The sequence below is a fragment of the Littorina saxatilis genome, linkage group LG1 (assembly GCF_037325665.1).
Source record: "Littorina saxatilis isolate snail1 linkage group LG1, US_GU_Lsax_2.0, whole genome shotgun sequence".
Taxonomy (NCBI): domain Eukaryota; kingdom Metazoa; phylum Mollusca; class Gastropoda; order Littorinimorpha; family Littorinidae; genus Littorina; species Littorina saxatilis.
In genome coordinates, this window is record NC_090245.1 from 40,258,906 (window position 1) to 40,286,151 (window position 27,246).

The 27,246-nt window shown below is 41.3% G+C and overlaps 2 protein-coding genes across 7 annotated transcripts in view; one reads left to right on the top strand and one right to left on the bottom strand.

Annotated features, from left to right (window-relative positions):
- Positions 1-6,030: 6,030 nt before the first annotated feature.
- Positions 6,031-10,324, bottom strand: LOC138969270 (E3 ubiquitin-protein ligase TRIM56-like). The gene is made up of 2 exons (XM_070342022.1): positions 9,786-10,324; positions 6,031-8,200 (listed from the first exon to the last, which is right to left on the bottom strand). Exons 1-2 carry the CDS (start codon positions 10,050-10,052, stop codon positions 7,154-7,156), a joined length of 1,314 nt encoding a protein of 437 aa, XP_070198123.1. The 5' UTR covers positions 10,053-10,324; the 3' UTR covers positions 6,031-7,153.
- A 1,457-nt stretch (positions 10,325-11,781) lies between these two features.
- The window catches only part of LOC138969484 (kinesin-like protein KIF28), a 57,835-nt gene continuing 42,370 nt past the window's right edge, over positions 11,782-27,246 (top strand). For 4 of the 6 annotated variants that reach the window (XM_070342292.1, XM_070342284.1, XM_070342314.1 and 1 more), the window contains exons 1-3: positions 11,782-12,305; positions 13,692-13,730; positions 14,689-14,765. In XM_070342292.1, the coding sequence (XP_070198393.1) occupies positions 12,292-12,305; positions 13,692-13,730; positions 14,689-14,765 (130 nt within the window). In that variant the 5' untranslated portion in view covers positions 11,782-12,291. The remainder of the gene's footprint in view (positions 12,306-13,691; positions 13,731-14,688; positions 14,766-27,246) is intronic. The other 2 variants (XM_070342307.1, XM_070342321.1) reach the window with 1 other exon arrangement.

Consider the following 27,246-nt stretch of genomic DNA (forward strand, 5'->3'; position numbering starts at 1 on the left):
GCCCCTGAGATCTGATTTGAAATGGAAAACAGACATTGAATAAGAAGTACAACGCAAAGTTATATATATGCAGAACTGACAAGTTTCCAGGGGATGTCTTCTTTTAGAATCAGAAAAACAGTGCTTTTTAACCCTCTCTCTTTTTTACATTTAGTCAAGTTTTGATATATATATTGTTTGCTATGCATTGCAACATCAAGTATTCCATTTAAGACCTATCTCTAGGGCTGAAAAAATATCTTTGTGCTTCTCAGATTTAGACCTTGACGTTTTAATACAGGAATTACAGTTGGAGACGCGAGACATAGCTTAGAATTTATGTGGCTAGAAAAGATATTGAATTTCCCTGTGACGTCTTAAAGCAGGAAGGAAGCCACAAATAGCAACAACACGTACTGTCTCTTTGTATGACTGTATAGAGTTACAATGGTTCTGTCTATAAGGCACAGTACATATTGTGTTTGTAAGTAGAACAAAATCCATAATGCATGGTTGCACTGTTACTGGCAAATTGTATTTTTTCAAGCACCTGAACAGTAAAATAGTCACAGACATTGATACCAGATTACCGTTCATCACACATGTTGATTTATTTACTGGGTGAAGATAAGTTTTGACTTGCCCAGTCTAGAAGAGTGTGTGTATCTAGGCAACGTACATTGATGTTCTCTCTCTCTCTCTCTCTCTCTCTCTCTCTCTCTCTCTCTCTCTCTCTCTCTCTCTCTCTCTCTCTCTCTCTCTCTCTCTCTCTCTCTTTCTCTCTTTCTCTCTCTCAGTAATGCCACAACCCTCGTAATTACACATTTGATTTGAGTCTGATTGCTGTGAGCTACTAACACCTTCTTCCTAGCCTTTTGCTTTTCTTTGTGTTTTTTGTGTTTTTGTTTTTTAAGCAGATTCCTTTTCTGTGCCTGAGGCAACACTTTCAATAGTTATGTGACGTCAAAATAATCACTGTAATTACCTCTGATGTCACTGATAAATGTTATGAAGCATATTGAATGAACAATATGTGCCTTCCTTTTACATTGAGGACTATTGTTGACCTTCCTGGTGAAGTGTAATTTTAAATACATGTACTGACATACTGACAAGTTGTGTGTGTGTGTGTGTGTGCAGTCTGTGTGTTTGTGTGTGTGTGTCCCTTTGTGTGTGTGTGTGTGTGTGTCCCTTTGTGTGTGTGTGTGCTCCTTACTTTCTCTTCTACTTTCTATATATTTTTTTTCTGTTTTGTTAAAGGTCACAAGTATGCACATTTTAATTATGTAGACTCCAGCTAGAACTTAGGAAAAATTACGGATTAATTAACAGTAATGTAAACTTACTGATGGACTCATTTTACCATTTCCTCTAAAATCAAAAGACAATTCACAGCCAATAATGTCGGTGTATTGCCTGGGTTATACTCTGGTGTGTATTCTGGGTGACTCAATAATCTAAAACTGTTAACCTTAGCCATAGTGACTGGTCCTGGTTGATCAATATTGTGAATCATTTTCTGAATGTTGTGCCTTTTATTAGCTGAGTATGATGGTTAACTCAAGTCAACAAGGATAAGAATATATATGTTGATTTCTCGTTGTTGTCATCAGCTGTTGTTATGCACAAAAAAGCTTCAAAATGTTGAACAGCTGATTGTCTTCTTTTTTTTCTCCTTTTTGTTCTCTTTCTTTTGTTATTTCCTTGTTTTCCTCCAATTTAAACCATTGTTCTTGAAACCTGACTCAGATCTGTAGAACTTTGAATGTAATTGTCTTCTGGGGTTTCTCCCAGTAAGGTAATATATTGCACTACGTTGCAAGCCCCATGAGCAAATTTTTGATTAGTGCTTTTGTGAACAAGAAACAGTTGACAAGTGGCTCTATCCCATCTCCCCCCTTTCCCCGTCGCGATATAACCTTCGTGGTTGAAAACGACGTTAAACACCAAATAAAGAAAGAAAGTCTTCTGGGGTTGTTCAAGTGCAAATGCTCATGAAGATCTCTGTAACATCAAATGTCAAATCAATGTTTTATCCAAGCAGGGAGGAATTTCTGGCAGACACTTGAGAAGAGAATTAATATAATGACAGATGTTCTTTTAATGTTATAACCTCAGTGTGATCCAGGAAAAGATTAAAAATCGAAAAACCACACCCAGACAGTAAATGACCACACTTTTTTTTTTTACTTTTTTTTTTTACATGGCTGAATATACAGACATGAAATTTGTCAGTAAATTTACAAATACCCGTATCCTTATTAAAGCCCCTGCTGTAGAAGTTTTGTGTTCTTATCAGCGCTAAAAAGTCGGTATAAATCACAGCTGTCCTCACTATTTGTGATGTAAGTAAAAATGAAAATGTCAGAATGCCATGCCTGAAGATATTGAGAGAATACTACAACTACACCTTTGTTGAAATTGTGTAAGAACATTGATAACAAAATGTTTTATGAAGCTCATGCAAGATTTAACATTAAAAATCATTTTGATGTACAGGATACCGGTACATTTTACTTCTGTGATTCATTTTGTCAAAAGGTAGGTCTTCAAAATTTCATTTCGGAAGTGGAAGGTGCTAGAAGACCCTATTATACAGAAATGCAGTAGACTGGCTTTGGTAATTGAGAAAAAAAATTGCACATGCCTGTGAGTTTGGGGATGGGGTGGGAGCATGTTTTTCCCTTCCTCAGCTTTCGTTTCTGATTGACCTGTTTATCATCAATCATATTTCAAATCAAAATACCTGTATCATTAGGTTTGAGAAAATATTGTGTTCATAGCATGGCAAAGAATTAAGCACAGCAGAAATTGCAGAAGAAAATATTTCATCAAAACTGCAGTTAGCTATATGCATAATTATGACAGATGACTTTATTGGCATGCTGGTAGTGCCATATGACGATGTACTGAGTGAGTGAGTGATGCACATTAATTTTCTGTTTTGCTGCTTTGACTTGGCTGTTTGTACCTCGTAAGGGTAATTCAGCTGTTCCACAAAGATATTGTGCAGAGGAGAACGTTTTTGTGTGCATCAATTATGATATTATTGTTTTACTTTGAAAAAGTAACAAATAAATATATTTTGGCAAACTATTTGCTCATTTTTGCAACTGAACGTTTATATGCAGTAAGATTTGAAAGTAAATCTGTGAACGTTTCAAAAAGTCATATAAAGTGAAGGAGTGCATGTCAGTGTGTGTGTCTGTGTGTGTGTGTGTGTGTGTGTGTGTGTGTGTGTGTGTGTGTGTGTGTGTGTGTGCGTGTGTGTGTGTGTGTGTGTGTGTGTGCAAGGGTGGGTGTGTGTATGCATGTGTGTTTCACATGTGTATTTATTTGTGTGACTTGCTTATTTCTTCTTGTGTGTTCATAATTCTAAGAATTGTAACAGAAGATGTCAACTTCACATTCCTCCATCACAGCTGTTTTATCTGTGCTGGAGAGGTTATCTTGTTCGTCCATCATTACATCAGACTCCGTTACAATATTCCATATAATAAATTCATACTTGTTATTTACTTAGTCTGCCATTCTTGACTTTTATGCATAAACTTTATAATAGAATTATAACCTTCGTGGTTGAAAACGACGTTAAACACCAAATAAAGAAAGAAAGATTATAATAGAATTTTTTTGTTTAAACACCAGTTTACATTTGTTTCGTTTTCCTTGACTGTAAGTATATGAATGGTTTATGAAAGAGAACATTAAATGATAGACATGGTTGTTGTGTATAAACACCAGTTTACATTTTGTCTTATTTTCCTTGACTGGACAGTACGTGTATAATAATGTTTTGTGAAAGAGAAAATCAATGTTGAGAGGATTGTTTAAACAAAATACTATATGCGTTGGAGGTGCATAATCCTACCGAATAAAACATAATCCTTTTGTCCCTGTTGCATGCCTTTTGATTTTACAGAACACATAAGATAATTAAGGTTGATCTCTCTCTCTCTCTCTCTCTCTCTCTCTCTCTCTCTCTCTCTCTCTCTCTCTCTCTCTCTCTCTCTCTCTCTCTCTCTCTCTCTCTCTCTCTCTCTCTCTCTCTCTCTCTCTTATTATAATTTGATTGTGTATGCGTGTGTGAGAGAATGTGTGTGTGTGTGTTCAAAGGACAGATTGTAAGAAAAGGCCTAGCCTTAAATCTTTATATCCTTGTTAAATTCAGTTCAGCTCTCTCTCTCTCTCTCTCTCTCTCTCTCTCTCTCTCTCTCTCTCTCTCTCTCTCTCTCTCTCTCTCTCTCTCTCTCTCTCTCTCTCTCTCTCTCTCTCTCTCTTTGGTTTTATTATGGGAAAGAAAAGTAAATGGATGATTTGTGACACAACAAATGATTAATCAGAAAAGTGCAATGAGAAAACAGTCCGCAGATTGATGATGCTATCATGCACCACACACACGCATGCACGTAGAGTAATACATGCGATGACAGTACACCCTTGAGACCAGCCAAAAGTGTCCATACATGGCAGGTAGACCTTCACCACAGGTCTATTTTGTTCAAGATACTGCTAGACAGCAGGACTGACAACAGAGAATGTCCGTTCTTGGAAGGTGTCCTGGCCTTCGCCTTGGAGGGGCCTCACATCGCAGGTACCACTGTACAAGGCGCGCACACCACAAACATACGCATGCATCGTCCAGTGTTCAACATGACGCAAAATAGGAGGCTTAATTAATATCTCCTGATATCAACACTATCGCGCGAAAACAGCTAAGTCGAGAAGTATAGAAACGTTAGAATAAGGGCATACCGGAGTTAATTTTAGCGTATCACCACTCATGTCCGTTATAGTTTCTAAAACTGTGGACAAAAATTCTTGATAGTCGTACTGGAAGTAATTATGAACAGGTCGGCAAGATTTGTGCTCGGGAGGTAGGCTATGGAGCTTTTAATTATCTGCTGCAAATTAAGGCGGCACAACAGAGACATAGAATGTTACTGAGGTTTCTTCGTAACCAATGAGTCCTCGAAAGAAGCGTTATATCTGTCTTCGTTCTGCATTTCTATATATGATAAGGCCGCAGTGATGATTTATTTAAGTGTCTGTATGTATCCGTCATTGACTGTGTAATTTTAACATTCAGATTGTTCATCATGTGAAGAGCCATGTGCAGATTGCACTGCCACGCAAAACCACTCAAAAGGGCGTGAATAATTATGTACATTCTGGTCACCATCACTTGAGAGTCACTAAAAAAAGGTGTTGTTAATGTTGTCGTCACTGTTGTTCCGCGACTGAATATAGCGGCGGCTCTGATGCTCAATGTTGGGGGAGAGAGGGCCGTGTGGGAGAAGGTTGGCTTTCGATTTAAAACTTGTCCCAGATGTCAATCTGTATTTTTTTTCTTTGTTGTAAACTGACGAATTTAACTCCAGGTTCTTGCATGGTTCAAAGAAGACTTGAACTACAGTGAAACTCGCATGTAATACTTAACCCGGACAGTATTTTGAAGAGTTGCTTCCCTTCCTCTACCGCTGGTATATCAAGTTTCTTTGTACAGTACATGCTCAGCTTCCAACAACGCGCTTCAGGACTCCTATGCATAAAGTAAAAGCCGATTCTTAATCTGCTCACGTTTCTTATTATCGAAACGATGATCACACACACACACACACACACACACACACACACACACGCACCTAAAGTGTGGATGGTTACCTAAGAGGCGGCACTGGGTGCAGTGCCTTTCTAGTGCACTTGCACTACAACAGCACTGGGTGCAGTACTCGCTCCGGCATCGAATAATTTTGCACTAAAAAATGCACAAAATTTGACCTATTTCGTCGCCTATAGAGGACGGAAAGAATGTCATTTTGAACATTGTTATGACATTCTTTCCGTCAAAAAAGTCAATTTAACGGTGTTAAATGAAGCGACCATCCACACAATTAGGTTGCCATCCAGAGTTTAGGTTCCCATCCACGTGTGGATGGTTGCCTTATGGTGATTTAGGCAACCAAACCTGTGGAAACGGGGGTACACACACACACACACACACACACACACACACACACACACACACACACACACACACATATTTTAAAATAATATTTGCATATATATATACGAGTTTATTCGATCCACTGTGGACAAAATGCACATAAACTAGACTTACCGAAATAGAATTAGAATCCTTTCAGATTTATTTTAGTGTATATTATGATATACTGTAACTCATGATCAGCTGGTAAAAAAAAAGTGTTTTGATCATTGATAGCATTTTTTTCTGGAGCTGCTGTAAGTAGTAATAATAAAAAAAATAATAATAAAACAATGAAATTCAAAAACTTCTAACAACAACAAAATTTAAAGTCAAAAACTTGCTGGCGTTTGTGCAATGTCAGCGTCACTGGAGAGAAGGACTTCTATTGTCGCTCGGCAAACTGTGCGTCCCTTCGTTCTGTACGCACAAGAAGCCGAAATTCACCGAGGTGTATCGGCGACGCACTAAAATTAAAACCCCTGAAAAAAAGAGGTCCCGGGACACACTATACATCCGTTATCATCCGTATGGTCGGTACTGTTTTCAGAAATTGTTAATTCAAGTTCTGCCAGATCTGCACTGTACTGTATCTTTTTGTGAAGGGTCCAGAGGAGTTCCTATATAAAGTCGCCATTATATTGACATGAGCGCACCAGGGATCTTGTTTCGACGAAGGAATGTGCCTTCCGAAAGCAAGAATACCGAAAGCAAGAATATAAAGTAACCTCGGCCTGGGTCTTCGTACCCTCCGAAGTTCCACTTTAAAAGTGTGGGGTCCTGGGACTCTCCAGGCGAAACGTCTGTGGGGAGGCCCGAGTTGTCGCTTATACGGAACACTTCGAATTTCGTATCGATTGTTAAAATCGTTATTCGCCACTTATTCAGTGTGGATCAAGTACTTTTTGTTCCTTTCATCGGTTAATTTCACACGAAGTCTTTACCAAGTCAGTGATTACCGTGACCCACGTGGGGAGGGATTTGCCTCTGTTGTGTTTTTCTCTCCTTTCTTCTCTCTCTCAAGGCAAGGATTGATAATACTTTCGCGAACAGCGAGTTGCAAAAAGGCTGCCAAAAAAAAGTTCCATTGGACATCTTGTGGCAATTACGGGACAGACGCTATGGATATAGAGAATCGAAGAAGGGGATCGAAGAAGACCGAGACTTTCATTCTATCGAACTGGACCGCTATCTTGAAGACCTACGAGACCGCGATCTTGAAGAGCTACGAGACCGCGATCTTGAAGACCTACGAGACCGCGATCTTGAAGACCTACGAGACCGCGATCTTGAAGACCTACGAGACCGCGATCTTGAAGACCTACGAGACCGCGATCTTGAAGAGCTCCGAGACCGAGCCACCAGTAGACTCTCTGGCTGACACGACCCGATGTAGCTGACCACAGTTCTGCGAGGGACCGCACTCCTGCTGAACCTGACTGGGAACCATTCTCTGGGTGTTTGCATCCAGGTCTCTTCAATGTCTTCTCTGTCTTCTTCTAAGTAACGACGAGCCCTTCTCTTGATTTGTGCTACCCGTTTGATGCTGTTGTTGCCAGCCAGGACACGGGCTGTGTGATCCAGCGTAGTCTGAGCTGCTTTAAGGTTGCCCTTCAGTGCTTTCTTTCTGTCCTTCATGTTGGCCGTAAGGTCATCCCTCAAAAATTCTATGTTCGACAACTCGTCGCGCCTAGAGTCCTTCACCATTTCCACCAACCTTTCAGCTCTTGTCTCAATTTCATCCATCTTCGACTCTGCCTCGTTATCTATCTCAGTGATGTTCTTTTCCACAGTAGCCAATGCAGCCTTGGCAGTATCCACATAGTGGGTTAGAGAATCCCGAATTTCTCCTAGTTCTACTTTAGCTCGTCTCTCTGCATCTTTTCGATCTTCACTGGCGTGGGATTCGTGTAAGGTTAACTTGCAGTGGACACAGATGCTGGTTTTGCATGGAACACACCAGAAGCACAGGGTCTGGTCCGGATGTTTCTTGCAGTAAACTTTCCTTTCTTCCTCGTTCAGAGGCCCGCCATTTCGGAGATAGCACCAGTGGTGTTTGGCTTTGACATCAGGGATGCTGTTGTGCACGGTGATGCATTTTTGACAGTAGAACTTTTCGCACGAGTGACAACGAGACACTGCGAGCTGCGGAGCATTCCCTTGGGCGCAGCCAGCTTCGCACCTTTGGCCAAATGGGGTTTCCTGCGCCAAGTCATCTTCGATGTAGAAGTTGGTCTGCGAGATGAATGAATAAATGAATAAATAAATATACGTGCATGCAATATGAAATATCCAAAACAAGAAAAACATGTTTTGAAATAATTAAATGTTGAAATATACACATTTTCCAGTGAGTAAATATGTAATGAAACAAATAAAATAAAAAAATAAAAAAAATAAAAATAATTAATGAGTAAACTGCGCTGATTTATCATGAATGACCCAAGTCAAACAGGGAGCTTTATAGTAACAGAGACAGAATCGTAGAAGTTGTTTGGCTAAACAATGTTTTCTTCCATTGACTCTTCAGTCTTTTTTTCTCCCAAAAATTATACTGTGTTCATAACGGCAAGGCTTTCTGGTGAAAGGAGATTATAGTCTGAGCACTGGTGTTGAACATTGTGCAATGGATGAAACGATAAAAACGGGTTAGGGTTATTTTCTCTCTCTCTCTCTCTCTCTCTCTCTCTCTCTCTCTCTCTCTCTCTCTCTCTCTCTCTCTCTCTCTCTCTCTCTCTCTCTCTCTCTCTCTCTCTTTCTCTCTCTCAATATTTGACTGAAAGAGTATGCTGGACTGGGAACTGAAAGAGGAATGAGAGAGTGTTTATGGCCGACAGATTGACTGGGTGTTTTCATGTTGCTTTGAACGACTCATTTGCGCTGTCAGTGAAGAGGCCAATTCGCGTGCTATGTGCTTCAGACAGTAAGTATTGATTGGCTATTTATCAGTGGACAGTCCTGATTTTTATTTATTTTATTTCGTTTTTTATATATATATCTGTTGTACGTTCTGAGATAAACTGTACAGCTTACTGGCTTGTGAAAAGACTTTAAACATAGTCTTGACTTTTCACCACCGAGATGAGTCAGCGATCGAAATCAAAACTAGGTTTTCCAAAGAACTCGCGTAGCCTATACGTTATGGGCAGAATATACTCCTGCGCAGTTTCAGCGGCACAGACGACGCACTGCATATTATTTATGCCGCGATAGGGATTATGACGAGTACTTGGCCTGTTTTCCTTTCATGCAACGTGTAGCGGGCTGGGATAATCTGCAGTGCGTCGTCGGTCCTGCTGAAGTTACATAATTATGTGAGCTGCCCTTAAGTTCGAAATACTTTCAAAATTATCTTTTCGAAAAGATAACGAGTTAGCAAGGTCATTTATCAGTCAACTTTCTCATCTGGTGAACGTTTTGGGGGGTGCAGAGAAAGAAGCCGGAATGATCATACCCCTCTCTCTCTCTCTCTCTCTCAGTCACTCGATCAGTCTCAGACAGTCAGTCAGTCAGTCTGTCTGTCTGTCTGTCTGTCTCTCTCTCTCTCTCTCTCTCTCTCTCTCTCTCTCTCTCTCTCTGTCACTCGATCAGTCTCAGACAGTCAGTCTGCCGCTGTCTGTCTGTCTGTCTGTCTGTCTCTCTCTCTCTCCGTCTCTCTCTCTCTCTCTCTCAGTCACTCAGTCTCAAACAGTCTGTCTGTTTGTCTGTCTGTCTGTCTGTCTGTCTGTCTCTCTCTCTCTCTCTCTCTCTCTCTCTCTCTCTCTCTCTCTCTCTCTCTCTCTCTCTCTCTCTCTGTGTGTTCAAAAGTTTTAAACCATACCTGGAAATCTTTAGCGCCCTTGGCAGGTACGACAGTGTTCCTCCGACAGTTAGGACACAGGAAAGTCTTCGCATCCTCAATCACCAAGTCTTCCAGGCAATGTTGGCAGAATGTGTGGAAACATGGCAGGATTTTGGGAACACGGAATCTTTCGAGACACAGAGCGCAAGTCAGTTTGTTAGGTTGACCGCAGTCACTCCCAAGGTCGTCCGGTGAAATGTCAGGATTTGATTGCTTTGAAGATGACGGAGTCGCGTACCTAGCCATCGCGAAATTGAAAAGTTTGTAGTCTTAGTAGCAAAGATTCCTGGTGAGTTTAAGGCTCTTTGGTCCTATATGTGCTTTCGCGCATTTGTACGTGTAGGCCTACGTTGGCTTTGTGTAGAACGCAACATGATTTTGTGTCATGTGACCCCAACGTGTTTGCTGTTCCTATTTTTAGGACTGAAGCGCCCCTGGTTCGTCGAAACGAAACTAAAAGGTATGCCATTAAAAAACAAGAAATTCCTCCGAGGTAAGAAAAACACCCCCGTTGGTCAAAGGGAAATAACCATTCTCACTGCCACCAACTGAGAAGGTTATTTCCCTTTGACCATTAATATGTGCCTCTATAAGTCCTTGTAGAATCTTAATCCACCAATAACTCCCTAACCGTGTGTTTGACTGGTCCCAATTTTTGTAAGGACCGTCTCAGGAATGTATAGAACCTGTTCACCAAGTTTGGTGACGATCGGTCCGTTCATTCTTGAGATCTATATGCGAACACAAACACACACCCAAACAAACAAATAAACACATGTATCGAGTGAATCCTATACACACCCCTATACCGGGGGTGTAAAAACGTCGCCAATACATGCAGTAACTGAGTAAGTTGCAAACTCAAACGCAGGTCATGTGCGCGCATAAGAAAATGTGTGCGACCAATGTGTTTCTTGGTCGCATGCTGTGCATCACAGTCTGTATGTGTGTGTATATGGGGGGTGAGTGTGGCAGTGTGTGGGTGTGTTTGTGTGTGTGTGTGTGTATACGGGGATTATTAGTATCGTAAGGAGCTGCATACCGGTTAGATTAGTTTGACAATGATATCCTCAGCTCTCAACGAAAACAAATCCTGTCTTGGTCAATCTGACAAATCATTTGAGAGAGAGAGAGAGAGAGAGAGAGAATCATTTGAGAGAGAGAGAGAGAGAGAGAGAGAGAGAGAGAGAGAGAGAGAGAGCACTTGCTTGAGGCATGATAATGATCATTTCTAAAATTTAAAAAAATTAAAAATAAAAAGTGAAAGAAAAAACAAACCCGCCCAAAAAGCCGCAAAACTGACATAATATGCATTTATGGCCGCAGTAAAAATGCTTCGTAACTTTGCTGTGGACATGATTTGCATTCGGGCAGGGTAACTTCCTTCCGCAGATAATGCTGGCTTTCCAATAAAAGCGCAAAATCTGTTTTTCGCGGCTTGTTGATAAAACTTGTAATTGTCATAATGCCGCCGCCCAGCCGTTCGCAATATAAAGCTCGGCAAGGAAAATCTGCATGATTCTTGCGCCGTTTTTGGAAGAGATAAAATGAATGTTGCTCATTTCTTTCCCTGGAAAATTTTATTTGAACAGCAATGTGCCTGTGGTTATCGATGCCCCGATGAAGTTGTCACTGAGTGCGCTTTCAGATGGTTGGCTAATAAGGGCCGACAGTTCTTATCGCTTACATTCGATTCGTAAGTCCTACTGACACATCTAAAAACGTGCAAACCAGTGTGTTTACACAGCAATCTCAAATTTCTCGAACGTCACACGAACACAAACAAGGTGCAAAAAGGCTATTGACTGAAAATCTGCCGATGCTGACACGAGAGCCCCGGTTGCTAACGCTTCCATGTTGTTGACTGCGCGTCATCGCAATAGCAACCAATGCAAAATCAGTTTCACAGAAAGGCGACAATCGCACAATCTTCGCGAAATCAGCGGGGGAGAACAGATAGATTGCATAGCTTTCAGCACCTGTAATTGTAGCCGGGGCTTGTTCTTGTCTTTGACATTGACCAAAGACGCGTTAAAAGTCAAGTTACTACTGGTGGAACGGGATCACAAGAAAATAAACAGTGAAGTTTAGATCCCCACTTAATTCTGCCTCCCCATTTACAGCAAAAGGACAGCCCTCACATTCTTCAGAAGTAACGTTTATTGTCTCGGGAAGAGAACACTTGAAGAGGGGAAGCCACCCGATTTATGCTGGCTTGTAAAGAGGTGTAAGAGTAGGCCTACTGTAAATTTCGTCGTGGAGGGGGGCTCAGGTAATGTGTACCCAAGGACGCGTTCAGTTCCGAAACGGACCATAGGCTCTGCCTCGTGTTGTATTCTCGCGGCGAAGTGCGCTCGGCTTGCTGCCATCAAGGTTTTGTCGCAGACGACATTCCGTGCCTCGGACGGGGAGGTTAACTGTGAAAGTGTTCGGGGCCAAAGGGGTTGGATTTTGTATGAGGAAGTGATCGAGAAGACCAGTCAACATGTCAGGCGAATCGTAAGTATCTTTGATGATGCATTTATAGCTGTGGGATGGAAAGATGAGCAAGGAAACTTACCGATTGTTCCCTGACAATTTCACAAGCAAGCGATGTTGCATTGGTCAGTCTGGAAGTAATGCCACTCTTATGAAGAAGAAGAGAGAAAAAACATACACAGAAACGGACAGTGGCAGCCCTTGTCACACTGACTGATTCTGATAGTTGTATACAATTAAAATAGCTGTCATGTTTCATGATGTTTTTGTGCGTTAGGAAATGATAGTCGATATATTTGTATCTTCGTTTGCCAATAATATTTGGCAGGATTTCTCAGATTTCACAGAAAACACGTTGGGGGGGGGGGGGGGGGGGTGAATAATGGGGTATTAATTGTAACTATCTTTATTTTTTCTTCACAGTGCCAATCTTTCCCACATTTAAAGAGAAAATGAATAATTTATTTGAAAAATGTAAGCTCTGGCACTTGCATCAGTGCATGGCACAAAAGTAATTGGCCCTATCAATAATTCAAGAATCTGTGTTTTATTAACTCTTGGGCCAGTTTAGGATCGGAAACGTCGATCAATGAAGATTTAATGACATCCAAATTGCTTTCTTGGGGCACATGGCATATGTATGCTCGGAAAAAAACCTGTAGGCTCTGTCTGATGTAGAGAAAATGAATAAATCCTGTTGGTTTCTCTATGTCCTTCAAATTAGAATAGATAATTACCAGGTAAAATGTGAGGAATCTAGTAACAGAAATTAGAACTAAAATTATCATAAAGTGACTGTTTGGGTTGGTAAGGGGGAGGGGGGGGGCATAGCACATGTATTGTGTGGAATGGTGTGTGTGTGTGTGTGTGTAAGTGTTGCTTTCATATTCAATGGAACTACAGTATAAACTCCTATTAATCTTAATTAGTTAAAGGCATATGTACGCGCTCCCGTGTTTACAAAGTGTAGTTTGCCCACAATTGATGTCAAACGCACCATAAGACCATATAATGACGATACGTCACCATGCGCGGACCATAATACATGCATTACAGCTTGTTCTAGCCTCTGAAAAAGTGAGGATGTCAACAAAGCCGCGGTGTTCTCTCCCTTGCATCAACGTTACATGTGTTGCCAAATCTATAAATAGGACGATCCAGATCAAAATGAAAATTCAAATATCTCAACATTTAAGGGGTCCTAGACCACAATATTTTGCAGGGAACTTAATTTAGTCTGTCTCCAGCTGTTGGTAAAGCAATTAGCGTGTATAGTCATCGAGTACATATATGGCTTTAATATCAATGTGAAATTTCTGGTTATTTACAATGTTTGCTTTTTATACATGTGCCTTAGCCATGTGCCTTAGCATGCTCCGCTTTAATTTGTCTTTTTTGTGTGTCCAGGGTGAAAGTGGCCGTGCGGGTCCGCCCTTTCAACCAAAGGTATGTTTTTGTATTTCTTTTCACTCAGAAACGTTATTAAAAATACAAGCTTCTAGCCAATACATTTTTAGGATTAGTTTGATCTTACAGTCCCGACTCACAAGCAGTTAAAACCTCTGTCCCTTTAGATTACAGTTTATTTTATTCCTGTAGCTTATCAGTATCATTGAATGGTTTCTAAATCCTATGTGTTGGTCATAATGGAACGATCTTGTTTCTCTTGTTTCAGTAGGCTGTGTCTGTATCAAAAAATAATATTATGCAGATTAAGAGACTTTATGCTTGTGACAGGAGCTTAGGTCATGTTTGAAACTACCCCACTTAATACATACTAAAGTTAATGTTCAGATTTTAAATTTAAACTCAATCCCTCTGTTCTTTTAATTCATGCACATACATTCTTTACACTATTGTTGACTTGGGGGCAGTGAAGCAAAGGTAGGCTGGGAATTAATGACAACATTTTCTTCACAAAGCAGAATATATTTCTTGAAAGAAAGGAAGGAATGTAGCTTGGCACAATATCTGCAAGCTATATTAATGCATGATTTCATTGGAAGATTGGAAGACTCATATCAAGTCTGTTCTAGCGGGAAAGATGGGGGAGGTGTGGGGGTCTGGAAAGGAAGAGGAAGAAGGAGAATAGCTGAAGAAGAGAGGCAGAACAGCTCCTAATTATTAAAATATGAGTTGTATAGCAAAAATGAGCAAATGTGGTGTGGGGTTAGTGAGATGAGCATTGCCATTGGTTAAAAATTAGATGGCTTATAATACGCTGAGTTGTCCATTAAGTCCAGAGGTAACAGAAAGCTGCAACATTCTAGTCAAGCCCTGAGCATAGAATGTCTCCAACTCCCCCCCCCCCCCCCCCCCCCCAATCTATTCTAAGCAGATGGTGTTGTAAACTTGTACACAATACAACCTGTTCCTTGGTTACTTTACCAGTGTCTTTTTTCAGGGAAATGGATCGAAAGGCAACATCGATTATCAAAATGCAAGGAAGTATGACGATGATCCACAACCCTGAAACACCAAGTAAGCTTTGTTTGGTGTAATTATTGGATGTAATTGTTTTTTGTTAGATTTTAATGTGGAATATTAAAGATATGTTTTGGATATCATCCAAGTGTTACTGATGTGTGCTTGAGATAACAAAAAATACTCTTTACATTGACTGCAAGATCATAAGTACTTGTCAACACATGTCTTGCGTTCTTTAACATACAATGATACATGTATCAACATCATTCACTCTATAATCACTCTTACTTTGTAGGAGTGTAAAACGTGCATAAACCGATCAAGACTAAAATTATGTAACAATTGCATTCTATTTCTAACTTGTGTTTTCCCCATTTTTCTTACCTAAGGCCAAAAAAAAAGTCTGTTTACGGTAACCCGACCGACCCTAGTTTTTTCGCGCGACCCTAGACTTTTTTTTTGGCATTTGGGGGGGAAAAAAAAAGAAAAAAAATCTTGTTTTTTGGGCAAAATAACGTAAAAATATGGTTTTTTGGAAAAAAAAAAAAAAAAAATCCCGACCTACCGACCCTATTTTTTTGGCCTATGTTACCGTAAACAGACCTATTTTTTTTTTTGGCCTAATGTTTTCTCAGAGATGTTCACTTTCTCTTTACCCAATGTTCTCTCAGAGATTTTCACATCCCCGTTCTCCACAACCAATGTTCTTTGAAAGATTATCAATTCCCTTTTCTTTTTACAAAATGTTCTCTGAAATGTTTTCATTTTCCCATTCTATCTACTCAGTATTCTAGCTCTGAGAGATTTTTACTTCCCCTTTCTCCTTTATACCCAGGGTTCTCTGCGAGATTTTCACTTCCCCTTTCTCCTTTTTACCCATTGTTGTCTGAGGTATTATCACGTCCCCTTTCTCCTTTTTACCCATTGTTCTCTGAGGGATTTTCACTCCCCTTTCTCCTTTTTGGCTCACGTAAGTGTAGCCTATGCGATGATAAACTTTGTCTGTCTGTGCGTGCGTGCGTGTGTGTGTGATAGAAACTTTAACATTTCCGAGTCTATGGATAAAGCTCGCATAAAGATTACGTCTCGGTCAAAAGTGTTTGACGTGTGTGATAGAAACTATTTGAAGACGTCACATTATGACGTAAGAGGGTTAGACGTCACGCAAAGGAGAAAGGAGTTACTGAAAGTCTCGGTCATTGTTATTGTGAGCGGGCCGAGACTACTTGGCAGATCGAGGGTCTCGCTTTCTTGCACAGTTTCACCTATGCTTACTGTGTGTGTGTGTGTGTGTGTGTGTGTGTGTGTGTGTGTGTGTGTGTGTGTGTGTGTGTGTGTGTGTATGTGTGACGGAGTGATTGAGTTTGTGTTACTGTTTGTCGATTTCTTACGTGAGCCTTGAAGGCTTCGCCTCTTGTTACCTTTTGTTCTCTGGGGGGTTATCACGTCCCCTTTCTCCTTTTTACCTTTTGATCTCTGGGGGGTTATCACGTCCCCTTTCTCCTTTTTACCTTTTGTTCTCTGGGGGGTTATCACGTCCCCTTTCTCCTTTTTGACTCACATGCGAAGCAAAAGTGAGTCTATGTACTCACCCGAGTCGTCCGTCCGTCCGGACGTCCGGAAAACTTTAACGTTGGATATTTCTTGGACACTATTCAGTCTATCAGTACCAAATTTGGCAAGATGGTGTATGATGACAAGGCCCCCAAAAACATACATAGCATCTTGACCTTGCTTCAAAGTCAAGGTCGCAGGGGCCATAAATGTTGCCTAAAAAACAGCTATTTTTCACATTTTTCCCATTTTCTCTGAAGTTTTTGAGATTCAATACCTCACCTATATATGATATATAGGGCAAAGTAAGCCCCATCTTTTGATACCAGTTTGGTTTACCTTGCTTCAAGGTCAAGGTCACAGGAGCTCTTCAAAGTTGGATTGTATACATATTTTGAAGTGACCTTGACCCTGAACTATGGAAGATAACTGTTTCAAAGTTAAAAATTATGTGGGGCACATGTTATGCTTTCATCATGAGACACATTTGGTCACATATGATCAAGGTCAAGGTCACTTTGACCCTTATGAAATGTGACCAAAATAAGGTAGTGAACCACTAAAAGTGACCATATCTCATGGTAGAAAGAGCCAATAAGCACCATTGTACTTCCTAGGTCTTGAATTAACAGCTTTGTGTTGCATGACCTTGGATGACCTTGGATCAAGGTCACATGTATTTTGGTAGGAAAAAGGTGTAAAGCAGTTCTTAGTGTATGTCATTGCTAGGTTTAGTTATTTGACCTTGACCCTGAAGGTCAAGGTCATGTAAAGGTCAAGGTCAAGCATGTGAGTCGTATGGGCTTTGCCCTTCTTGTTACCTTTTGTTCTCTGGGGGGTTATCACGTCCCCTTTCTCCTTTTTGAGTCACTTGAGAAAAAGTGACTCTATGTAATCGGTCAGTGTTAGTCTGTCCGGCCGGCCATCCGGCCGGCCGTCCGGCCGGCCGTCCGTAGACACCACCTTAACGTTGGACTTTTCTCGGAAACTATCAAAGCGATCGGGCTCATATTTTGTTTAGTCGTGACCTCCAATGACCTCTACACTTTAACGATGGTTTCGTTGACCTTTGACCTTTTTCAAGGTCACAGGTCAGCGTCAAAGGAAAAATTAGACATTTTATATCTTTGACAAAGTTCATCGGATGTGATTGAAACTTTGTAGGATTATTCTTTACATCAAAGTATTTACATCTGTAGCCTTTTACGAACGTTATCAGAAAAACAAGGGAGATAACTAGCCTTTTCTGTTCGGCAACACACAACTTAACGTTGGGCTTTTCTCGGAAACTATAAAAGTGACCGGGCTCAAATTTTATGTGAACGTGACTCATTGTGTTGTGAATAGCAATTTCTTCCTGTCCATCTGATGCCTCATATAATATTCAGAACTGCGAAAGTGACTCGATCGAGCGTTTGCTCTTCTTGTTACCTTTTGTTCTCTGGGGGGTTATCACGTCCTCTTTCTCCTTTTTACCTTTTGTTCTCTGGGGGGGTTATCACGTCCTCTTTCTCCTTTTTACCCTTTGTTCTCTGGGGGGTTATCACGTCCCCTTTCTCCTTTTTACCTTTTGTTCTCTGGGGGGTTATCACGTCCTCTTTCTCCTTTTTACCTTTTGTTCTCTGGGGGGTTATCACGTCCCCTTTCTCCTTTTTACCTTTTGTTCTCTGGGAGGTTATCACGTCCTCTTTCTCCTTTTTACCTTTTGTTCTCTGGGGGGTTATCACGTCCTCTTTCTCCTTTTTACCTTTTGTTCTCTGAGGGGTTATCACGTCCTCTTTCTCCTTTTTACCTTTTGTTCTCTGGGGGGTTATCACGTCCTCTTTCTCCTTTTTACCTTTTGTTCTCTGGGGGGTTATCACGTCCCCTTTCTCCTTTTTACCTTTTGTTCTCTGGGGGGTTATCACGTCCTCTTTCTCCTTTTTACCTTTTGTTCTCTGGGGGGTTATCACGTCCCCTTTCTCCTTTTTACCCTTTGTTCTCTGGGGGGTTATCACGTCCCCTTTCTCCTTTTTACCCATTGTTGTCTGAGGGATTATCACGTCCCCTTTCTCCTTTTTACCTTCTTTACCCATTGTTCTCTGAGGGATTAGCACGTCCCCCTTTGTGTGTCTTTTTTTATATCAATCGCTCTCTGGGGGATTATCACGTCCCCTTCCTCTTTTATACCGATTGTTCTCTTGGGGATCACCACGTCCCCTTTCTCTTTTTTTACCCAGCGATCTCTGAGAGATATTTTCCCCCTTGAGTGGGACGTGTGGTTGCTCGTTAGTCACACTTTTAAACTTCTGGTGCGTTGTGAGTTCGTGGGGTTAGCACGTCTGTGTCAAGTGTTGGTTTCACCAAAGATCTGATGTTGTTGCAACCTCAGTGGTACCACTTATTAGACCTCCAAAAATCGGAGAACATCATGTCTTAAAGAGACGAGAGTCTTACGATGGGGGTCATTCTTTTCTTTCTTTATTTGGTGTTTAACGTCGTTTTCAACCACGAAGGTTATATCGCGACGTGGAAAGGGGGGAGATGGGATAGAGCCACTTGTCAATTGTTTCTTGTGCACTGACAAAAGCACTAATCAAAAATTTGCTCCAGGGGCTTGCAACGTAGTACAATGTATTTCCTTACTGGGAGAATGCAAGTTTCCAGTACAAAGGACTTAACATTTCTTACATACTGCTTGATTAAAATCTTTACAAAAATTGACTATATTCTATACAAGAAACACTTAACAAGGGTAAAAGGAGAAACAGAATCCGTTAGTCGCCTCTTACGACATGCTGGGGAGCATCGGGTAAATTCTTCCCCCTAACCCGCGGGGGGTACGATCGGGGTCATGTTCAAGAGGTTATAAACAGAACATCAAAGGAAACAAGGTCTTTAAAGGTGAGGAGGTCTTAAAAGGGGGGTTACGCAGTATTTTGTCAGTCTTGTTACCTAGTCAGTGACTCACCGTCATTGTCGTGATTTTCACCCTTTTTTCCGTCAAAACCTAACAGTTTTGGAGATCGGGGCCGCAAAAGTTGATAAATTACTAAGCTCAGAATCGCGGTCTCTTGGCAAAACTTAAGTTTCCAGCACCGTTACTGCCGAAAGCTCCGACGCAGTTCAAGTTGAGTCACATAACAAGACAAAGGTGTACCAGAGAAACCGAGGTTTAGTAGAAGTGGCAAAAGCCAAAGGGGGACATTTTATCTATTTCGGAAATGACGCTGCCCCGGAAACACTGTTTATTTATTGTGACTTGAAAAGGACTCGTTCAGTTGCTATTGTCAAACAACAGAACAGGCACTGATCACCCATTTCTTTTTTGGAACTTTTTCAATGTAAAATGTTGAGTGTTATACTGTTTTTCTATGTTGTCATTCGGCCAGCCACACTATAGACTAGTCACGCGCATTTAATTTTTTGAATTTTTTGTATAACTGTTGATATTGCTCAGGTTCGCCATCTGACAGTTTAATTGCTTGCTTATCTATCTTTTGGTAAAACATCCGTGTTTTAAAAGATGGAACAAAACACAGTAATTCAACTTACAGTTTTTATGGGCATTTTTTGTTCTTGTCAGATCCTGATCATGTCATCGGAATTTCCTTAGAACAATCCTTAAATTCCAGTGTCCCAGATACCCCTGAGTCTATGATCTACAGTTTTAAAGCGGATCCTGTTTCATACGATATTTTATAAGTACGCATTACAAGATACCCCATCCCCGTGCAAAAGATCATGTAAACAACGACAGATGTGTCCAGGCTTTTACGTGGGATAAGAGCATTCTTCCACTTGGACATTTACCAAATGTCAACAGCATGGCTGTTTCCTGTGCAGAGTGGGTACTTTTTGCTGAGTTAATTTCGCATTTCAACTCTTCTTTCAGTAACAAAACTACTTCAGTCGGAAGAAAAAACAACAAAAAATCAATTCTTCACAATAAGTATCAAGACTGACGATTTTTTTTAGCCAATTTTGGTGTGTGTGTGTTTCCAGTTGGATGGATCATTGGATGGTCTTATCCCTTATAAAACAAATAGATTGAGGAGACGTTAAAAACCAACTGCCAGGACGTTTCTACGGTCATTTACAAGACTGTGAGCATGGGAAGAACATGTATCTGCGCCGTCTGCAGTGAATGCTAATTATTTTGCTGTTTCTTCACGAGTCTGTGGTATGAGAACAGAATGATAACGGCATGCAGTTTAGTATTTCCGACCGACGTACCGGCATATCTTGCAGAAGAGCTTTATGGTCCAGGTACAACTTTATTGTCTGGATAATTTATGTTCTCCGTTTTACAGGATCGTTATGAGATACGGTAGCGTTGTCAGCGTACTGCTAACAGCACATATTGTGAATATACTTCCTTCCATTTTCCTGTGCCCACTATGTTTTTGGAGCAATTGTTTTCACGCACAGAATCGATTTGGGTCCTCGACCTTCTTTGTGTGTTCATTGTTCTCATTGATCATGCACTCAGGCCTGCACTGACCTCAAAATAGCTTGCTGTGGTCAGCGGCAAGTATTACAAACAAAACTGATTTAATATGTAGTTTTTGGCTCACGTAAGTGTAGCCTATGCGATCGTAACTTTGTCTGTCTGTGCGTGCGTGCGTATGTGCGTGCGTGTGTATGTCTGTGGTAGAAACTCTAACATTTGAAGACGTCACATTACATTGACGTCACATTATGACGTAAGAGGGTTAGACGTCACGCGAAGGAAGTACTGAAAGTCTCGGTCATTATTATTTTGAGCGGGCCGAGACTAGTTGGCAGTCGTGTCCCTGTAAGTAGGCTACATGCAGACAGACAGATCTAGATCTAGTGTCTCGCTTTCTTGCACAGTTTCACCTATGCTCTTTCTCTGTGTGTGTGTGTGTGTGTGTGTGTGTGTGTGTGTGTGTGTGTGTGTGTGTGTGTGTGTGTGTGTGTGTGTGTGTGTGTGCAGGGTTTGTGTGTGTGTGTGTATGTGTGACGGAGTGATTGAGTTTGTGTTACTGTTTGTCGATTTCTTACGTGAGCCTTGATGGCTTCGCCTCTTGTTTCTTATGCAAGCGGGCGAGTTTTTTTGTCTCCGTCTGTACTTTCTCATCGTGCTAAAATGCACAGTCAGACCAGAGATGTTAGGATTTGGATTTTTTTCACATTCATGTGCCGTCAATTTTCTGAACTTTAAGGCAATTCTTTACCCCTAACGTGAAGAAGTTCGGCAAATCTGCCGAAATGACGGCACTGTTTTCGGCGATTTGAAAGAAGTTTGGACGTTTTGCTGACGGCTTACGACATCCCCGACACAGTGTTCTCTTTTCTCTGAGGACATGTCAATAAAAGGATCGTGGTAAATTATGCATAGTTATGCGGCATTGAATATCATTTGCTATTATGATCCATTGCACAGGATACTTGTAGGCAGATCTTTACAATATGTTAAGCAAGCTTCGATTGAACAAGCACCATTGAGCACACGGCTTTTGAAAGGCAGGTGTATATTACATTGTCTTAACAACCAGCCTGGTGTGCATGTCGCACCCGCTTGAATACATGTGCTAGACTAAGGTGGTATTTTTTTTGACTTAGTTAAACTTTACGATGCGTTTTGCATCTAATTATAATAAATTGAGAGTGTTTGTGAACATTGCAGTACGGCGGTTCACCAAGAATACTTTGCATCCAGACGAGATGGGAATGAGTGGGGGTGGTGAGGAAGGGGTGTCTTTTACAGTTTATCAGCATTCCGGTTGGGGAGGGGAGGGTGGTGAGAAATGGGTGTCTGGTGCAGTTAGAGGGAAAGGGGGAGGGGTGAGCGAGAGTACTGGGTGTTTAATTGCAGTTTTCACTTCACTGTGTCTTGGATTTATTGCTTAGCTCTTCAGTTTGGATTACAATGTGTTCTTTGCGCTTTGAGGGAGGTGATGACCCCATACAGTTTAGCAGTGCTAGCATATTGTTCCGAACTCTTGCATGTCTATGGTGTACCTAGCCCCGCCGAGAGAAAAACAAGTCGCGTAAGGCGAAAATACAACATTTAGTCAAGTAGCTGTCGAACTCACAGAATGAAACTGAACGCAATGCCATTTTTCAGCAAGACCGTATACTCGTAGCATCGTCAGTCCACCGCTCAAGGCAAAGGCAGTGAAATTGACAAGAAGAGCGGGGTAGTAGTTGCGCTGAGAAGGATAGCACGCTTTTCTGTACCTCTCTTTGTTTTAACTTTCTGAGCGTGTTTTTAATCCAAACATATCATATCTATATGTTTTTGGAATCAGGAACCGACAAGGAATAAGATGATAGTGTTTTTAAATTGATTTCGACAATTTAATTTTGATAATAATTTTTATATATTTAATTTTCAGAGCTTGTTTTTAATCCAAATATAACATATTTATATGTTTTTGGAATCAGAAAATGATGGAGAATAAGATGAACGTAAATTTGGATCGTTTTATAAATTTTTATTTTTTTTTACAATTTTCAGATTTTTAATGACCAAAGTCATTAATTAATTTTTAAACCACCAAGCTGAAATGCAATACCGAAGTCCGGGCTTCGTCGAAGATTACTTGACCAAAATTTCAACCAATTTGGTTGAAAAATGAGGGCGTGACAGTGCCGCCTCAACTTTCACGAAAAGCCGGATATGACGTCATCAAAGACATTTATCAAAAAAATGAAAAAAACGTTCGGGGATTTCATACCCAGGAACTCTTATGTCAAATTTCATAAAGATCGGTCCAGTAGTTTAGTCTGAATCGCTCTACACACACACACACACACACACACACACACACACACACACAGACACACACACGCACATACACCACGACCCTCGTCTCGATTCCCCCCTCTACGTTAAAATATTTAGTCAAAACTTGACTAAATATAAAAAGCACCAACAGAGTTATCTTTAGAATTACTGTCAGAACCAGTGTTGTTTTAAGGGCTCTGTCTTTGACGCATACTTCTTCTTAAATTTGTTTTATCTGACGCATTGTTCTGATCCGGACCATGTTTGATGTCTTCTGGACGAACCATTCTTTATTCTGCCCCCCCCCCCCCCCCCCCTTTTTAACACCCTTTTATTTTAGCCTGGACATGTGGTCCAAAGCATACTTTGAACTAAGGACCAAGTGTTCTATCGTCCTCTAGGCAGAATACGTCAGTTTCAGAGTATTATATTTATCAATCAATCAATCAATAGGAAGCTTATATAGCGCGTATTCTGTGGGTACAGTTCTAAGCGCTTGTCAAAGAGTTGTCAACATAGGACTAACAAAGAAACTAACATCTACAGACGGACACGAACCCTATCACACACTAGCAAACCCTGATACACATACAACAAACAACTGTTTAACAACAATGTACACATCAATAGCTAGGTCCAAACAAAATAATATTAAGCACAAAGAAAACACCTCTCACAGAGCACAGCACAAGAATGTCTTTTGGGACACAACACATCACGTCGAACATGAAAGTCGCAGCCAGCTACGGGAAGAACTGAGTCTTCAACCTACTCTTGAACGCGTCAAGAGAGGGGCTCTGGCGAAGCTCAAGCGATAGGGAGTTACAGACGGAGGGGCCCGCGGAGGGAAATGCACGCTGACCAGCAGATGCGAGTTTCGAGCGAGGGATGTGAAGGCGGAGTGGGTCAGCAGCAGAACGAAGGGGACGGTCGGAGGGCTGGGTGTACAGGTCCAGGGAGGATTGAAGGTACTCGGGAGCAGAGTCGTTGAGACACTTGTAGACCAGAGTGGACAGTTTGTATGAGATTCGGGTGTTGACAGGGAGCCAGTGCAAGGAGCGAAGTAGGGGGGTGATGTGGTCTAGCTTCGTCTTCCTCAACGTCAGCCTGGCAGCAGCGTTCTGGACTCGTTGTAGGCCATGAATGGATGAGGCGGGGAGGCCAGCCAGAAGGGAGTTGCAGTAGTCCAGACGACTGAAGATGAGGGAGACAACCGGCTTGACACTGGCGTCGTGGGTGAGGTAGCGACGGATGGAGGCGATGCGTCGTAGGTGGAAAAAGCAGGTCTTGATGATGAAGGAGATGTGTGTCTGCATGGAGAGAGTGGAGTCGAGTCGTTGACCATTACTGAGGACGCAGTAAGTCGTTATTTGCGATATATGTGATCGACACAAAAGGGAACTAGTATGTCAAATACCCAGTCAGCAACCGGTCAGATTTGTGTGTGTATGTTTGTGGCAGGGTTGTTTTTTTGGACAGATGTGACGTTATCAATGCATACGTTGGGTTGTGTTTCCAGGAGTCTGAATTCAAAAAGTAATACCGGTCTCGAAAATGCACGAGGTGATCACTTATTGAGTGACATTTGCAGTGTTCCAAAAGCTTTAGAACTGTTGCTTGTTCAAGACCATTTAAGGTTATGACGATCTTTTTTGTGTTAGCTATTTTATTTTGTATGCATAGAAAGCGGAAATTGGCGAGTTTTATTCTGCGAAGAAGGAATTTTTAACCGTTACTTATATTTCATATTGTCAGTCTGAGGGATATCTATGGTCTGACAGAACCACTCTGTGTTAATGTTATGCCATAACTGTTAATGTTCTACCAACTTCATCTGTTCTAAAAGACGCAATTCTATCAGGTTTTGGTACATTTCTGCACCGCCCCTACCCCGACGTGCTTGTTTACTTGTGTTTGGAGTAAACAGAGGTTGTGTGATTATCGGTTTCTATGACTCAGTTCCTCCAGACACGGTGTCAGATTTAAACCTATTCAAAACGGATCAGTGGGTTCTTATTCGTACTGATGTTGTCTGTATTGTGATTTATTATTCCCGTAATACTAATAGAAACATTCCTTTATCACGCACGGATGCACGTGCGCACAGACACATACACACACACACACACACACACACACACACACACACACACACACACACACACACACACACACACTGACTCACTCACACACGCGCACACGTCAAGATAGAACAAGATCGGACATCAGACAGTACTGTGTGTGTGTGTGTGTGTGTGTGTGTCTTTCATACGTTGTGCGTCCCTGGCTTATATTGTTCGTGATACAAATTCGTGTGACAAAGTAAGTTTACCAACACTTCGTTTACCCCCTGTCTTTCTGCAGTCAGCAGTCCATGACGTGATCATAATTTTCTGAATGCTTTCCACGCCTATAATGTAACAATTGTGTCACAGACAAAGGGCGGTGTCGAGTTCACACTATTCCTAGGTAATCTGGCTTCACCAAGGAAGGGAGTTATTACGGCGTGATCAGTGTGCCAGTCGTTGGGGTCTCTTGTTCCCGGAGAATTATTTCTTTGCAAGTGTTGTGTGGCTGTCTCACATTCATCGTACGTTACCCCGTTATGGTATAACTTTTGCATAACCGGGTTATGCTCTTTCGAAAGACGCAAGCTCTGAGTCAGGCTGATGTTTATCCATCCCGCTTACAGGAAAGCACCTAATCTTCACTGAACTTAGCACGGCGGGCATATTTGAAGTGATCCTTGATTCAGCTGTTGCAGTGTTTATTTTATTCAAAAGACATATTTTGTGGTCAGGTTTATAACTCTCTCTCGCCCCCCTCCCCCCTACCGCTTCCAGGATTGACCGATCGATATCCCAGGGTTATATTTCCTTCCCCCAATGATTAATTGTTCCACTATTCTTGTATTTGTATTCTAGAATTGTACAGTTTGTGTGATTCTGGGTTCAGTTCCTTCAGAAAATACTTAAAATGTCAATGTTTGCGTAAACCATCCTTCTTCCTATTATCATCCAACGTCTACGTTCTAAGAAGAATGGCGTGATCTTTTTTGGTTTCTGTCATTTCACAAGAAGTAAGACCGCACGAAAACCATTTGTCCCCATTTTATGCTTCGCTGTTTTATTTGCTCCCTGTTCGCTTAGCTTTTATTAAACCATTCGTGATACAGGTAAGAGAATACGACCAATGGAGCGTTTCAAGTTCAGTTTCTGTACCGCTATGGTCTGTTAGCGGCTTAACTCTTTGGTGGCGGGTGTTAATCCTCCTGCTTTTAGACCTTGAGCGACGCCACTTATATTGACTGACTGAACTCCTCTTTCACAATACCCCGCCGTTGTTTTGCTCCATGGATCCCAAACACTGTCTCTTGTACTTGGTTACAGGGTGGCCCCACTGTCTTTTCCCCACCGCGAGTATTGACAGGGAGAAGATGGGACAAAAGATCCCGGAGTCCTTTTGATGATCGCTGCATGGTTGCGGTATTGGTATTGGCAGCGAGGCATAGAGCCATCGAGATTGATTCTTGTTGCTTCTTTAGGTTATATTTAGCTGCTGTTTTCCGGTGGTGGTGGTAGTGGTGTGAGAGAGGGAGTGAGGGAGAGAGAGAGATAATCTTTGTAACTAAATTGGCTTCCTAATGATTTGTTTCTGGCGTTTCTGTTGTGCCGTGAAAGTGCAGCAGGGTTTCAAAGTGTAAAGAATATAACTCTTTCTAGGTACACATAAGTATTGTATTGACACTTCTCATTTGACGCATGCATGCCGCGGTAGCTTTTTTTAAGCTCAACAAGAACACCTTGAAATATCTCAGAAAAGCCTGGTCTCAAAGATAATCCCCCAAAGACCCTACAAAAAAAGCATGATCTCAAATATAGAATGAATTTTATCAAATATTCATTCACTGATTACTCTTTTTTGCGCTGAAAAAAGCTCCGTAAATCACGCGATAAACGTTGAGTCCTAGCCACTTTTTGATCTTTGTCGTCCGAAACTTTTTTGGGGCGGATGAATTCATGACATACCCACTAGTTGTTTTCACAGTTTTACCTAATTGGTTGGAATGGCGCATTGTATTGTGTAATAAGAACACGGTCATAAATACGACACGATCGCAGCATTGTTTGTGAATGTCTTATTTTAAGGTTTGCTGAATAAACACCGCCCCTACCATTCAGTGTGATTTCATTATGTACGAGATTAATCCTTAGACTGCTGGACCTCCTTAGTTGAAGTTTTTTG

Bases quoted from the DNA above. Each gene is read 5' to 3' on its own strand.
- LOC138969270 (XM_070342022.1), bottom strand. From the start codon at position 10,052: ATGGCTAGGTACGCGACTCCGTCATCTTCAAAGCAATCAAATCCTGAC. The intron at 8,201-9,785 runs GTATGGTTTAAA...TTCATCTCGCAG, and splicing joins AGGGCGCTAAAGATTTCCAG to ACCAACTTCTACATCGAAGA.